This window comes from Vombatus ursinus, unplaced genomic scaffold (genome assembly GCF_900497805.2).
Source record: "Vombatus ursinus unplaced genomic scaffold, bare-nosed wombat genome assembly UNPS02011334.1, whole genome shotgun sequence".
Classification (NCBI taxonomy): Eukaryota; Metazoa; Chordata; class Mammalia; order Diprotodontia; family Vombatidae; genus Vombatus; species Vombatus ursinus.
This window is the reverse complement of record NW_020951112.1, coordinates 8,865,106-8,882,007: the sequence shown is the minus strand read 5'-3', so window position 1 is coordinate 8,882,007 and position 16,902 is coordinate 8,865,106. Positions and strand designations below refer to the sequence as shown.

The following is a 16,902-nucleotide window of genomic DNA, read 5'->3' as shown; positions in this document are numbered from 1 at the left end:
ATTTTGTGAAGATAAATAATTTAAAAATACTTCATTACTCTGATTCGTGCAAGGATGAACCATGATTCCAGAGAGCTGGATGATTTAGCATGATAAAGATGAGAGATGATGAAACCTGATACCCACCCCCTAACAGGTACAAAATCAGACACGGCCAAAGCAGGAAAGGGTTTCACTTGACCATGCATATTTATTACAAGACGAGTTTTTCCCTTTTTTTCTTTTAATAGGGAAGTGGGAATAAAGGAAAACAGATTTTTTTTTTCATTTGAAAAAAAAAAACTAAATAAACAAAAAAGGATACTCCTGCTAGCCATAATTGTACAAGGCAAGAATTTACATGAGAACCATAATCATGTAAAGAAAAACAACACAGAGACTTTGGAACTCTGAAGAATGCCACGACCAGTTCTAACCAATGATGAAGCAAGCCCTCTTCCTGCATCTCAGAAGTCTGGTTAGATTACAGCTATCGGGTTACAATTACATTTTCCGACACAAGCAAATGTTGATTTGTTTTTGTTTAACTATGATTATTAGCCACAAGGGAGGGCTCTATCAGGTTCAAATGGGGAGAAGAGCACTAAGATGGGACAGTGATATTTAAAAAAACAAACAAACATGTCAATCAGCCATTAAAATAAAAGATCATTTTAGCTGATTTAAAAAAAGGTTAGAAGGAGAACATTATACCTCATCGAGACTTCTGGAGGGGCAGAATGTGATTTTCTTCTTGGCGTATTCTTCAATTGACTGGGAGATTGCTTCTAGCCACTCATCCCTTTCTGTAGCAGAGCTGAAAGCAGAAGAGGGAGGCTCCATTAACCAGAAGTCAGTTCTCATCTGTTTCTTTTCCATCACATCAGTTTCGCACATCGGGGAACTCTCTTTCATCCTCCGAGGATTGAAAACAGTTCTCCCTTCCTGAAGGCATGACCTCTGAGGCATGATGACTGATCATAAGTAGTTATAAGCATTAAGGCTCCTGGGGCATTCTGATGACCAAACATCTTTTGACATCTCATCCCAAGTGATCACATTAGTCTAGTTTTATTCTTAAAGGGGCACTTCAGGCTCTCCTACTTCAATAGTATATTAAAATACATATGATATATAATAATATATTATGTTACATATATTATATGTGATATAATAATAATAAACAAGTACTTATTAAGTCCTCACAATATGCAAGCAAAGCACCTTGCAGAGTGCAGGTACAAAAAAAATTAAAAAGCAAATTAAAAAAAATTTAAAAATTAAAAATTTCTTCAGTAAAGAGCCTCAACTCTAAGAGAGGGACATAAGATGCAAACAACTACATACATATAAGAAACGTACAGGAAAAGATGAAAGCAATCTCTGAGGGAAGTGACTAGCATTCCAGGGGCCTGGAGATGGCCTCTTGCAGAAGGTAAGGTTTGAGTTGGGACTCAGAAACATGATCCTTTCCATAAAAGATAATCTCCCAAATAATGACTGAGAAGCGACTGGGCTAAAGGTCAAAGAACAAAGGAATATGGAGTCAGAGGACCTGCTTTCAAATTCTCTGCTCCCTATATGATGACCTGGAACAAATCCCTTGGATAAAGCACTGGATCTGGAGCCAGGAAGATGTGGGTCCAAATTACCTCTCAGACACTTACTAGCTGGGTGACTCTAACCAAGTCATTTAACTTCTCCAAGGCTCAGTTTCCTGATCTATAAAATGGGGGGATGGATTCAACAGCCTTTACCATCCTTACTAGCTCTAAATTTATGATTCTATCATTCTATCTCCCAGTATTTTGGGGCCCTAGTATTCTTAACCGTAAAAAGAAGATACTGGATAACCCGATTGCTACAATACCTTCCAACGCTCATAATGTAAAAAGGTGTACTGTGGGTTGTTGTTGTTATTGTTTAGTCATATGAGTCATGTCAGGACCTCATTTAAGGTTTTCTTGGCAGAGATGCTGGAGTAGTTTTCCATTTCCTTATGCAACTCATTTGACAGAAGAGGAAACTGAGGCAAACAGGGTTTAAGTGACTTGCCCAGGGTCACAAAGCTAGTAAGTATCTGGGGCCGGGTTTGAATTCAGGTATTCCTGACTCCAGGCCTGGCACTCTATCCACTGCACTACCTAGCTGCCCTGTACTGTGAATCACATACATGTTATATAAACACACACACACACACACACACACACACACACATATACACACACCTATATATCGATATAGATATAAAAATAACCAAGGAGATTTGTGAGTCATAATAAAAGGAATTTTTAAAAATTTCTCCAAATAGTTTTATGAACTGATGCAGAGTGAAGTGAACAGAACCAGGAGAAAAACTGATACAATTACAGTAACACTGTAAGGACATGCAACTTTGAAACACTTGAGAGCTCTGATTAATGCAGTAACCAACCAACCACCATTCCAGAAAACAGATAATGAAGCCTGCTACCCTCCTAGTGACAGAGAGGTGATACAGTATAGGACGAGATACATTTTTGAACATGGCCAGTGCAGGAATTTGTTTTTGCTTAACTATGCAGATTTGTTATAAGAATTTTCTTCTTTTTCTTTTTAAAATGGGAATGGGAGGGAGAAAAAAATTGTTTATTAATTGAAATACAATATAAGGTTGTTTTCTTCAAAACTTCTACAAAATATATCAAAGCCCTGATGGTTCCAGATTCAGAATATAGAATACTAAGAACCCTGAAAATTGCAGAGGTGTATGGTGCATGGAAAGAGAATTGTATCTGAATTCGCAGGACCTAAGTTCCAATCCTAGCTTTGCCACTTATTCTCTCTACGACTCTGGACCAGTCAGTCAACCCTCTAGCCTTTACTTTCCTCACCTGCAAGATAAGAGGGAAAGATGAGATGGTGTCTAAGGTTCTTTCTCGCTTTTATGAGATGTGATTTATAGAATCTATAGTGATCATGAAAAGCATTTTAGGATATAATGCAAAACAGAGTAACTAGAGTAACTATAATGCAAAAAGGAGTAACTAGCAAGAGCAATGGGGCAGATAGGTGGTGCAGTGGATAGAGCACTGGGCCTAGAGTCAGGAAGATCTGAGTTCCAATCCAGCCTCAGACCCTTACTAGCTTTGTTCCTCTGAGCAAGTCACTTAACCCTGTTTGCCTCACAAGAAAAAAAAAAGTATACATTAAATTTAGCATGGAAATAACAAAATTGCCCTCTGCCTTTCTGAACTTCTGGAGAAAAAACCCTTCTAGGTAGATTCACATATTTTCATTTTCACTTAACAAATTATTTGCTTTCTCTGCCTCTAATCTGTCCCCCAGTGGGGGTGGGGGGAAAGAAACAGAAATTTGTAACAAATATACACAGTCAAGCAAAAGAAATTCCCACACTGGCCAGCTCAAAAACTGGGTGGCTTATTCTGAATCTTGAATTCCAGATCAATTCAAAAGCCCTTGATGGAATTCCCCAAATTTACTTTACTGTGGCTTGCTATTTTTTTATTCTGAGCTAATACCCTTTCTGAACTCCTGTTCTTGAGCCTACATAGAACACAAGAAAACCCACTCATAGACTTCCTGAGAGACTCACCTGAGAGTTTTCCCACATGGGCTTCTATAAAAAGTAACAGAAAATAGGGATAGGGCAGAGATAAAGACCCATAATTCACTAAATGTAAGAATTGCCCCAACAGCCTCAGGGGTAGGGGTTTCCAAATGCCCCATCACATAATTCAATTTCACACATTAAATTACAAATGATACCCTTTCATTTAAAAGTGTCTTCTTTCCCTTATAGGCCTTTTGCCAGAACAAATGTTTACGAGTTCTTGGAAAAAGATTTGTCACTAACTGCACCCAATTCGCAAATGTTCCAACATAAACATTCATTATCTGGTGCAGATATTTCAGCTCTAGGAAGCAGTCAATCTTATAGGTACAAAGTGTTTAGTACAGTATCTGATACGTCAGTAGGTGCTTAATAAAAGTTGATGGGCTGACTGACTAAGGAAGCATCTGGCTAGAATGAAACCAAAGGAGAAAAACGTAGGACAAGTTTACAGAATGGCTGGATTTTTACAATTATCTGAGAAGTAAGTTCTTATAATAGCAAAATCTATTTTACCATCAACTCCCCTTAAAAGCTGAAAATGAATGTCCGAAGACATTATACACAGTAACAGCAATATGGTTAACTGTGAAAGACTTAGCTATTTTGATCAATACAATGATCGAAGACAATTCCAAAGGACTTATGATGAAAAATGTTATCCATTCCCAGAGGAAGAACTGTTGGAGTCTGAATGCAGAATGAAGCATAATTTTTTTTTACTTTCTTTATTATTCTTGGTTTTTTGGTAGGCATTTTGCAACACGGCTAACATGGAAATGTTTTGTATGAATGCACATGTATAATTTACATAAAATTTACATTAAAAAGGAAGGATGAGGGGACTGGGGGAGGGAGAGAATTTAGAACTCAAGATTTTAAAAAGTGAATGTTGGGGCAGCTAGGTGGCGCAGTGGGTAGAGCACTGGCCCTGAAGTCAGGAGGACCTGAGTTCAAATCCGGCCTCAGACCCAACACTTGACACTAGCTGTGTGACCTTGGGCAAGTCACTTAACCCCAATTGCCTCACTTAAAAAAAAAATGAATGTTAAATTTTTTTTTCATGTAATTGAGAAAAAAAATAAAATAAAAATTAGATGAGAAAGAAAGGACAGGAATTGATCAGAGAGAATTTGGAACTTAAAATTTAAAAAAAAGGTGTTAAAAATTTTGTTTTACACATAATTGAGAAAAAATAAAAATTAAATATAAAAATATAAAAAAATATAAAAATATAAAATATAAAATATAAAAAATATAAAAATGTCCAAGAATAAATCAGAAGGCATTTATCAAGTGCCTACAACATGCTGGGCAATACGGATACACTACGTCTGTGATCTTGTACAAGTCACAGCCTCTCTGAGCCTCAGTTTCCTCATCTGTAAAATAAGGGGGTTGGAATAGATAGCCTCTGAAGTTCCTTCCAGCTCGAGGTCAATGAATAGTAAATTCCTGCCTTCAAGAAAAAAATGGGTTTAAAAACTTGGTGAGAAAGAGGTTTAAGAATGGCACTAGTTCCTGGGAATTATTAATTCTTACCTTAAAATTGACAGAAGATTTTTTTTTCCTTGTTTTTTTGATGAGGCAGAGTCAAGTGACTTGCCCAGGGTCACACAGCTAGTAAGTGTCAAATGTCTGAGGTTGGATTTGAACTCAGGTCCTCCTGAATCCAGGGCCAGTACTCTATCCACTGTGCCCCCTAGCTGCCCCTAGACTTTTTTTTTTAACTCCCAAACGCATGCGTCTTTCAAAAAAAAAAGTCCACTGGGTCATGTAGAGTTGGACACAACAAAAACTAAACAACAAGCTACATAAATTTTATACTATCTAGCCCAGAGTTTTTCACCTTGTCTATGAGGATTTTTTTTTCTTATTGGACCTGTTATTTCCCTTGTACAGAGTACTCCCAAGTGAGGAAATTCCTTTACTAGTACAGATAAGCACACTTTCTCTGTTATTAACAGTCTTATACAACTGCTTGGGAACTGAGAATTCAACTGGTATGGCCTCGATTATATCACCAGCATGTGTCAGAAGCAGGATTTGAACCCAGATCTTCTAACTTGGAGATAAACTCTTCATTGTGGCATACTGCCTCTGGGACAGCTAGGTGGCGCTGCAATGGATAGAATTCTGGGCCTAGAGTCAGGAATACTCCTCCTGAGTTCAATTCTGGCCTCAGACACTTACTAGTTGCGTGACCCTGGGCAAGTTACTTAGCCCTGTTGGCCTCAGTTTCCTCATCTGTAAAATGAGCTGAAGAAGGAAAAGGAAATCTTTGCCAAGAAAACCCCAAATGGGGTCATGGAGAGTCAGACGCAACTGAAAAATAACTGAACATAATACCTTATTATTTAAAAGGATTTTATGAGAGATATTGTTAAATACTCTGTTAAAATCCAAGAATTCTCAGACTAGAGCAATGAACTAATCAGGATGTCTGGTAACACTCTCAAAAAAAGCAATAAAAGTAGTCTGGCTGACTCTTTCTTTTAAACCTTCTTTTTAAAAAAAAAATGCTTTATCACTACATTGTTTATACCACAATCACTTCCCAGAAATCCATTACCGGACCACTCCACACACACTCAAGTAAAACCATCTGAATACTGGGTTAATTGAATCTCACTCACCAAATAAAGCTGGCATAACTTTCCCAGAGAAGGCTTGGAGTGTGGATTTACTTTTTACTTGCAAGCATAAGGACTTCCAAGGAAACTCTTTATGCAATATAAACTCATAAGATCACACTTAAAACAGAGCCCTTAACAGGTGATGACACCGAAGCCCAGGAAGTTAAATGAATGGCCCGGCTTCCCAAAGGTGATGAGCCGAAGAGCTGGGATTCAAATCAATAATCCCCGAGCTCACATGCAGTGTGCTTTCCAATTAATCAACATTTAAAATATATTAAGTTTCCATTGTGTACAAGATATTGTGCTAGATGCTAGAGATACAAAGGGAAGAGAAAGGAGGTGGCCCAGAAAGCAAAAAGTAACAGAAGTAATGAAAAAATGAGTGTATTAATATAGTATTAACCTATTATGTATAAGAAATGATGAGCGGGAGGAATTCAGAAAAATCTGGGAAGGCTTGTATAAACTGATGCAGAGTAAAGTGAGCAGAACAAGGAGAACATTGTACACAGTAAAAGCAATATTGATGGTCAACTCTGAAAGACTTAGCTACTTTGATTAATACAATAATCCAAGATAATACCAAAGGACCCATATGCTATCTACCTCCAGAGAGAGAACTGATGAAGTCAGAGTGAAGACTGAAGAATACATTTTCAATTTCTTATTTTTTTGTTTTATTATTTTTTGTAACATGGCCAATATGGAAATGTTACGCATGATATCACATGTATAATTCATATCACATTGCTGGCCTTCTCAATGGTTGTGGGAGAGATGGGAGGGAGGGAGAAGATTTGGAACTCACAATTTTTAAAAAAGGATGTTAAAATAAATGAATGAATAAATTGAAGTGAATTATAAAGGAAGAAAAAAATGCTTTATCACTACATTGTTTACACCACAATCACTTCCTAGAAATCCACTACCATTACCACTCCAAATACACTCAAGTAAAACCATCTGAAACATTCATTTAAACTAATGCAATATATAGCACTCTGCACCCATAGTCCACCACCTTTCTCCCAAGAGGAAATGGGCTATCTCCAGTCATCCTGATGAATATCTGGCCACTGGACCCGGATGGCTCTGGAGGAGAAAGTGAGGCTGGTGACCTTGCACAGCCCTCCCTCACTCAAATCAAAGTCAATTGCAAGTCACGTCATCATCTCCCTGATGTCATGGTCCTCTTCGAGAATGAAGGACAATCACAACAACCAACGAAGAAGGAAACAGGTTACAGTATTTGTCCTTTGAAACTAATACTGCTCACTCACTACATTTTTATATGAATTCCATTGTCTTTTAGCTATGTCTTACGTACATGACTACAGTCCTTTTACATCTCTGTTCTCCTGGCCTCGATTTTTCCACCAGGCATCAGTCACTGTGTCTCCCTGGAGGAGATGGACTGACCATCTCCCTTCTTCCCTTGTATCTCCAGAGTCTAGAATGATGCCTGATGTGTAGCAGGTGCTTAATAAATGTGTGTTTGAATGTTCTCTGTTAACCTACATCTTGGCACCCAACAATCACCAATTTCCTTTCTAAGCATTTACAAACGACAAATACTTCTAGAATTTTGACAAGAGTAGAATCAAAAGGAATATGCAGAAAACTATCACTCTAAGGGAGGGAAAAAAACAAACCAAGAAAGAATGAGAAGAAATGCTTCCATAGTATAGTGTGGAAATGAAAAGATATCTCTTTACGTATATGATGATCACACTTCTTCTCTTTCCTCAGTTGACAAGACAAGGCTTCTTCGGTCAGTTTTTCTGGGATCATAACAATTTGGGGGAGGGAGGAGGGGTGTTAAAAAATGAGGCAATGACATCTGAAAACGCACTGTAATTCTGCTATTCCAAGAGAAGAGGACACGGGCAATTTATTGCTCAAATCATGTAAACAGGGATTTTTAAATAAGCAAACAAAAGCTGCCTTCTTGTAAAAGGGATCACCAATGCAGTGTGGCTAAATATGGAAGAAACAGTCATCTGCTTGGCTGTAAAATGAGGGAGTTGAATTCGATGACCTTAAACGTCCCCTTCCAGTTTGAAAAGTCCTATAATCTCACGATTGATTTCCTAATGTCTCTATGGAAAGAGAAACTAGACTACATAAGAAAACCCATATTGCTAATAGTAAATATCTAGGTAGCCATGATATGAAACACAATTTTTGTTTGTTTTTTTTTAAATTTGTCACAAAATACCAAAAAATCATCAATGTTACATTGTTTTTTGAATATTATATAAACACTGAACATGTATGTAAGCATTACACATATGTAAACATATGTACATAATTTTTCTTCCATTAGAATGTAAGTTCCTTAAGGGCAGGAACTGGTTTTGTTTCTTATTTGTATTTCTAGCATATAATAAGTGCTTAATAAATGCTTTCTGATTGAGTGATTCACATCTTCCCTAGAAGGGTAGGCTAGGAGAGATTGTATACTACTCTCTAAAGATTACCAGACAGCTGAAGTCCAAAAAATAATTTAGACAAAAAATTTTCTCAAAAAAAATTCAAGGTAAATTGTTGCTGTTCAGTCATATCAGTTGTGTCATACTCTTCACGACGCCATTTGGGGTTTTCTCGGCAGAGATACCAGAGAAGTTTGCTATTTTCTTCTCCAGCTCATTGTACAGATGAGGAAACGGAGGCCAACACGGTAAAGTGACTTGCCTAAGGTCACATAGCTAGTAAGTGTCTAAGACTGGATGAATTTTCCTGACTGCAGGCCCAGCACTCTATCCACTATACCACCGAGCTACCCCAATAAAAGTAATACTTGACCCCAAGCTCTCACTGAACCCAGAACCAATGCTCTCTCCAATATAGCACAGCGTATCTCTCAAATGACAGCAATCAGCTCACAACCAAGAGATACTGTCAGGGCATCCAAAAAGAAAAGCAGGAAAAAAAAACCAACCCTGAAGCCCCCAAGTTCAAGTTCAAAGGAATAATCCCCCCCCATATTTGAACCTACAACGTTGATAATAATGATCGTTTTTCAAGGTTTTTTTTGTTTTGTTGCTTTTATTTTTTACCTGGCTGAGAGAATGAAGGAACGTTCCACACTTTCAATCTTCAGCTCATTCTGGTAAGCTTCCTGGTTTGGTTTTCTAACCTACAATGAAGACAAAAGAAAAATCTTATCAGCTGCCCATCCTTCCCCCAACCTGTGAAAGCCCCTGCCTCTGCCGCTAAAAGTCACCACATTCTCCCCATCCCTAGCTGAAGAGGATTTCTGAGGGAGTCGCAGAAGAGAAAGTGGAAGAGGGTGAGGAGCCTGAAATGAAAACGCTCCAGGACGTTGTCCAGTATGCACCGGGGCAAGGCAGGCACATTATAAAAAGTCAGGGTGAGCCAAGGCTATACTGGAGGACGACAACAACAACAACTAGCACTTACATAGCATTTTTAAGGTTTGTAAAATGTTTTACAAATGTTATCTTATGTAATTCTCACAACGACCCTCAGAGGTAGGGGCTATTACTATTATGCCCATTTTACAGAGAGGGAAACAGACTGAGAGAAGTAGCTTGAACAGGATCACACAGTAAGAGTCTGAGGCAGTATTTGAACTTGAGTCTTCCTGATTACAAGTCCAGTGTTCTATACACAATTCATGCTCAAGTCAAGATATCACCCTCATGATGTCATTGGTCCTCTTCAGGAATGAAGGACAAACAACAACAATCTAGACGCTACACTGTCTAGCTTATTCTCAAGGACAAGGGCCAGGGACTGAACAAACCAAAGATCATTTACCCAAGTAATCAATATGTGACTATAATTCTCTTTCACAGGAGCATAGATTTAGAGCTGGAAAGGACTTCAAAGGTAATGTAATTACCTTTATTAATTATTCTGTTTTGTTTTTGTAATTAATAATGTAATTACCTTCAAAGGTAATATAATTACTTCAAAGGTAATCCCTCATTGTAAAGATGGGAAAACCAAGGCCTAGAGAAGTTTAGTGACTTCATCAAGGTCACACAGGGAGAAGGTGATAGTAGCATGACCACATATCCACTGTAAGTCAGGTAGCAGAAAGCAGTAAATAATTTCCTTTGACTCTAAGACCAGCAATATTAGGTTCTATTTATGAGCCCTCTTTTAAGTAGTTTTTTTCATTCAAATATAATTAATGTCAAAATACCAAGAAAAAAAGTTGTTCCGTTTGGACACATTCAGTCGTGTCCAACTCTTCGTGACCCCATTTGGGGTTTTCTTGGCAGAGATACTGGAGCGGCTTGCCATTTCCTTCTCCAGCTCATTTTATCCACTGTGTCACAGAGCTGCCCTAAAAAACTCAGTAATGATCTCATTGACTCACCTTCATTCCAGCCAAAGAAAGCATGTTGTTCAGTTTATACATCCCAGACTGCACCGGGGTTGTGTACAAGAGAGCATCATTAAACTGCAAAGGGAAACACACATCAAAGAAGATTGTAAATTAAAAAAAAAAAACATTAGCTATAGATATGTGGAAGATACACATGAGGGGCTTAAGACCATGTCTTCTTGACAACAGGTATTTCTTTTTGTTTAAATAATATTTTATTTTTTCTGCCCAATTACACATCAAAACAATTTTTAACATCAATTTTTTTAACTTTTGATTTCCAAATTCTATCCTTCCTTCCCCTGCCTCCCTCCTCCCTGTGATATAGGTTATACATGTGTAATTATGCAAAACGTATTTCCATATTAGTCTTTTTGTGGAAGAAAACTTGAACCAAAAAAAAAAAGAAAGAAAGAAAGAAATGAAAGAAGGAAAGAAAATGAAAAATAGTTTGCTTTGGTCTGTATTCAGATGCCATCAGTTATTTGGCGTTGGATAGCATTTTTCTTCATGAAGTCTTTGAGATTGTCTTGGATCATTGTATTGCTGAGAATAGTTAAGTCATTCACAATTCCTCATTGTATAATATTGTTTTTTACTGCGTATAATGTTCTCCTGGTTCTGCTCACTTCACTTTGCATCAATACATGGAAGTCGTTTGAGGTTTTTCTGAAATCATCCTGTGCATCATTTTTATAGCACGATAATATTTCATTACAATCACATATCAATAATAGATATTTCAAGGAAAAACAAAAACATTTCATTGCCATCTCATCCAATGCCAATTGTCCTTCGGCTTTCCTGTCTTTACAACTAAACTTTTTTTTTTTTCGGAGGCAATTGGGTTAAGTGACTTGCCTAGGATCACACAGCTAGTAAGTGTCTGAGGCTATAGCTAAACTTTTAATTTTTTTAATGTTTTCTTAAAATACCATAGTCATTCACTAATAACTCTCCATTTCCCATATAACTGTCTTTTAACAAATATGTTCATTTAAGAAAAGCTGATGAAACATACTGGCAATATCACTGGGTGATAGAGACACACGTCAAGAGCAAAGGTTGCTAACCTCAGGTCTTTTATATTAACATTTTATTAATAAATATCTTTATCAATATTTTATTAATTAGCTAATATTTATTAATATTTTGACAAATATTTCTATATAATGAGTTTCCTTTGCAATCCTTTTTATTTCATGTACTTAAAACATGATTCTGAGAATCTTCTCAAAGAGCACAGTAAAGTTTAAGAACCCCTTGGTTTGGAGCAAGAAGGGAGTTTAGAGCTCATTCTCACTTTATGAGTAAGGCCTTAAAGGGTTAATTGATTTGCATATGGTCACATAGGGCTTAAGCAGCAGAACCAATATTCAAGCCAACATCTTCTAACTCCCAATCCAGCATTCTTTTGACCACATGTTGCCTCACTCTGCACCCATGATCCCCCACTTCCCTGCTGACAAAGGAGAGCCATGCCTCATGATCAATTCTCTAAAGCCATGGTTAGTCATAGCATTGATCACTGAGTATAGCACTGAGTACAGAAATGTATCAATTGCTCTCCCTAAGTGTCTAAGACTGGTCCACACTCACCACTTCTGCCTTTTTCATCACCAGCCCAGTCTTTAATCCCTTTACAATTTGGCCTCCAAACCCTACTCCACTGAAACCACTTTCTCCACAGACACCTCCTAAATGCAAATACGATGGCCTTTTCTAAGTCCTTATTCTTTCTGATCTTTATGCAACATCCACCATAGCTGACCATTCTCTCCTCCTATTTGCCAAAGTGAATTTCTGTTGAACTAAATTTGACTGGATGCTCTCCACCCTTGGTTTCCATGACACCAGCATCTCTTGGGTCTTTCCAACCTGTCTGCTGGCTCCTTCTCAGTCTCCTTCCCTGCTCTCTTGTCTTTTTCCTGCTCTCCAGTTGTTACTGTTTCTTCAAACTCTGTATGCCTGACTCCCAAATCCTGCCCCAATTTCCTCTCTGCTGCATCTCTGAATCTCTAATTCTGTATCTTGTTAGTGCCCCAAACTCATTATCTAAAAGGGTAACTTGTGTTCTCCCCTAAACCTGCTCCTTCTCTTCCCAATTTTAAAATTTCTGTTCACAGTGCTAAAAGGGGTAGCTAAGTGAGCTCAGAGGTTACAGCACCAGCCCAGGAATCAGGAAGATCTGAGTTCAAATCTGACCTCAAACACTAGCTGTGTGAGCCTGGGCAAGTCACGTAACTTGTGTTTATCTCAGTTCCCTCATTTACAAAATGTTATAAAAGATTATAAATATTTTTATATTACATAAAACATTAAAAATACTATGAAATAGCACTCACCTTGCCGGGTTGTTGTAAGGATCAAATAATATTTGTAAAAAGTGTTAGCATAGGGCCTGGCACATAGTAAGTGCTATATACATGTTAGCTATTATTATTACTATTCTCTTCCTACACAACCTCCAAATCTTCAAGTGATCTTTGGCCTTCCCTCTTCTTCATTCAATCATAAATCAAGTCTCCTGATTTTTCTGCCTCTGCAAAATTTACTGTATTCACACTTTCTTCTCTGGTCAAACTATTATCTGTAGTGGTATTGGGAGTTTTTTTATTAACTGTTCCTATACCAGTGAGATCACAAGTCTGGTCCAAAACAAGGAAGGAGGAAGAGGGCATAAAGAGTGGCCTTTTAGTACAATGACTAGCACATCGAATCTGGAGTTAAGGAGATCCAGATTCATATTCCACCTCTGGCACATCTTAGCTATGAGATCCTGGGTAAGTCACTTAAAATCCTCAGCGCCCTAGGCAACTTACTGAGACTAAATTACAAAGAAGCTGGCAGAGAGAGTTTCCTCATCTAGAAGTTCTGTACATGGAAGGCTTCAAATGCATTGGCCCAGTGAGGCCAGTAACACTATAGGTTGTGACATCAACCATATTAAAATGAAAATTGATTAAAATGATTTAATCAGAAGAAATGATTACATTTAAATTTATAAAGTGATTAAATCACATTACAGATTAAAATGAAATGGGGAAATGTTTAACAAAATAAATAAAAACATAATAAAACAGATAATATTATTTTATATAACTTTATATGTAATTATATAATATGTATAATTATTAATTATGTAATTAAATGTAATATATAATATTACATTTTAAGACTAAGGAGAACACAGAAATATGTTTTGCATGACTGCACATGTACAACCTATTTCTTGCCTTCTCAATGAGGGAGGGAGTGAATTTGGAACTCAAAAAAATTTTTTAATTAATTTAAAAAACTGTTTTTATATGCAATTGGGAAAAAATAAAAAATAAAGAAGCCAATACATGAACTGCAGGGATCCTCGCACACAGATTAGTTGAGTTTGATGCCACAGCAAGTTTAATCCCTACACCTAATTTTACAGGTTTTCGGGATCACAGAAACTCATTGAAAAGTCACCAAAATATCTAATTGCAGTGATGGTTGTTGTTATTGCTGTCATTCAGTAGTTTCAGTTGTGTCTGACTCCTGGCGATCCCATTTGAAATCTTGGCAGAGATACTGGAGTGGTTTGTCATTTCCTTCTCTAGCTCACTTTACAGATGAGGAAATTGAGGCAAACGGGGGAAGTGACTTGCCCAGGGGCACACAGCTAGTGAGTGTCCGAAGCCAGATTTGAACTCAGGGACAGGAATCTTCCCGACTCCAGGCCCAGCACTCCACCCATTGTGCCAACTAGTGCTTGCAGAGACGGTTAGCAGCCATTACATTTGGGAGGGGAAAGACTGAAATCACTTTGTTCAAAAAGAAAGGAAAGTCACTTAAGCATTTTTTAAAATGCCTAGCAGAGAACAGAAGGTTAGAAAAAAAAATCACAGACAAGCAGGAAAGCTTCAAAAGTTACCCAAGTTTGTTATGTACTTAAAAGGAAAAGCAAACTGGATGTGATAGAGATTCACAGCTTCATGTACAAACCAGCTCTCTCTTCTTTGGTCCTACTATGAAAATGCTCATTTTATTTGACATTCAAATTAAGAATTAAAAAAAACAAAAACCTAATTCTTTCAGGTTTGAAATGAGGTCACTGGGTTCCAAATAGGAATGATTTTACGTTTGTGATTCCAGACCACCAGTGCATGTGGACAGATTTCATTTTGTCACATTTCAAATGCCAATGTGCAAGACAACCAGATTATTTGTCCAAACTCTCCATCTGAAACAGAAGTTCGCCCACTGGGCGAAGCTTTTATGTCAGAGAGGGACGAGATTTTACCTCCGCCATTAAACAAAGATCCCTGAAACAGACATATCAGAAATAAACAAGTCATCCTACCAGAAAAAACATCCTTGGCTGCATGACCTTCCGAGACAATTTCATCAGGGTTCCTTCTTTGAGGAAGACCTAGTTCATCCATCCAAAGAGAAAAACAGGAATATAGAACAACTGTCAACTGCTGATACTAGCAATTTCTTATAAAATAGGGGTTATGTAGGTATGGGAGGGAAGGGAGGTGTATATTAGGTTGACTGAGGTTCAAAAATCCATTACTGGTCCAGTGATGCTCCAAGTTAAAATGGCGTTGGGCACAGCTAAGATTTCATTTTAGAATTTACCAGAACTTTGTTCCCTCTGGAGTACACCAAGTAGCAACACCATTTTTATATGTGTGCCCCCCAAATGGCCTCTTCCAGTACCTGGTTCTCAAAGGCTCTTCCAGAAAGGGGTCATTAGCCCTGGTAGATTCTACCATGCAGGGAAAGCTCTCAATAGAGGCCCAGCAATCAACTGTAGAACTGTTCTCTAAGGACCAGTTTAGCGATTACATTTGCCATTCCCTACCACATAAGTGTGTGACAGACTTCATTTTATCTCTCCCTAGTTGGGAGATACCACACACTAACTTTGTCACAGGATATGAAATTTTTCAGTTATGGTGACGTTCAAAGACCAGCTACTGAGTTGGAGAGGGGTTGGCGAAAGGAGTACCAACAATGACAAGATTGTGAGTCCTTGACTTGATGATGTGTTAAAAGAAGGGACAAGATAATAAACCCCAGGCCAAGTTTGAGTATCACAGAAAAGCAAAGCTAGATGGGACCGTGGAGGCCAGGTCAGAAGAGGAATCACATACAACCATCTAATCTTCATGACCAACTGAAAAAAGGACAATGATCCTTAAGTACGTGGTATTTTCTCTTCAGTTCACAGCAAGCAGCCTAAGGAAACTCACCCTTCCTGGTTGTACTATCTCATGATGTCCACTTAAGCTGTACTGAATCTGCATGAGCTTCTGAAAGTTGTCCTAAGGAAGAAAGAGAAAAAGCATATGAAGGCACTTGCTCCCAGCTGAACATGGGCCCCAGGTTGTAAACCCAAGATACTTACTCCTTGCTTCATGATGTCATTGGCATGATTGGCAACCTCTATGACAACAGCGAGGGCATCTAGAATACGTGAGGATAGAACGTGGTAGTTATTAATTTTCTATAAAAACAATAATGATGACCAGAACTTACATAGCTATTTAAGGTTTGCAAAGCACTTTTCATATGTTATCTCATTTATCTCCTGGGAGAGAGGGGTTATTGTGATCCCCATTTTGCAGATGAGGAAACTGAGGCAGACAGAGGTCACACAGCTGGGAAGTGTCTAAGACAGGTTTTGAACTCAAGTCTTCCCGCCTCTAAGTCCAAGATTTTTTCCACTCAAGTTCAACATCTTTTGATATAGTTATTTCAACCGGTGAAAGGACGAGTTAACAGAGTTAAAGTCAAAGATCATAGAATCTAGAGCTTGAAGGGCCGATGGAGGTCATCTATTCCAGTGGTATCAAACTCAAATATAAATGGATCCTTAAAAAAACTACAAATTAACATTATCTGTGTTGTGTTGTATTTTTATTTACTTTGTTTAACATTTCCCAAATAAATTTTAACTTGTTTCAGATGCTGACCCCAAGTTTGACACCTAGGATCTAGTCTAAGGCTCTCATTTTAGAATAATTAATTAATAATTAGAATTAAGGAAAGTAACCTAAATGGTTTGTCCAATGTCACACAGGTAGGCAGCATTAGAGATGAGACTTGAACTTCACAGTGACTCTGTGAGGTAGGTGCTGTTATTAATAAATGCTCATTCATTCATTCATTCATTCATTCAGACTCAGGTCCAGAGAGCAGGGAAATAAATTGCCAGGATCACACAGAGACTTAAGAGTCAGAAGCAAGATTTAACTCTAAAGTGTCTAACTCCAAACCTTGTGCTCATATATAAAATGACTTACAAAATTTAAGGGGCAATAAGAAAT

General features: G+C 37.8%; 1 protein-coding gene across 1 annotated transcript in view; it reads right to left on the bottom strand.

The window, feature by feature from the left end:
- Window positions 1–16,902, bottom strand: part of FGD6 (FYVE, RhoGEF and PH domain containing 6) — a 162,411-nt gene that overhangs the window by 17,310 nt on the left and 128,199 nt on the right. The window contains exons 10-15 of the mRNA XM_027855866.1: window positions 15,981–16,039; window positions 15,826–15,897; window positions 14,928–14,996; window positions 10,583–10,666; window positions 9,291–9,370; window positions 694–796 (exon numbers count right to left, since the gene is read on the bottom strand). Coding sequence (XP_027711667.1) covers window positions 694–796; window positions 9,291–9,370; window positions 10,583–10,666; window positions 14,928–14,996; window positions 15,826–15,897; window positions 15,981–16,039 — 467 coding nt within the window. The remainder of the gene's footprint in view (window positions 1–693; window positions 797–9,290; window positions 9,371–10,582; window positions 10,667–14,927; window positions 14,997–15,825; window positions 15,898–15,980; window positions 16,040–16,902) is intronic.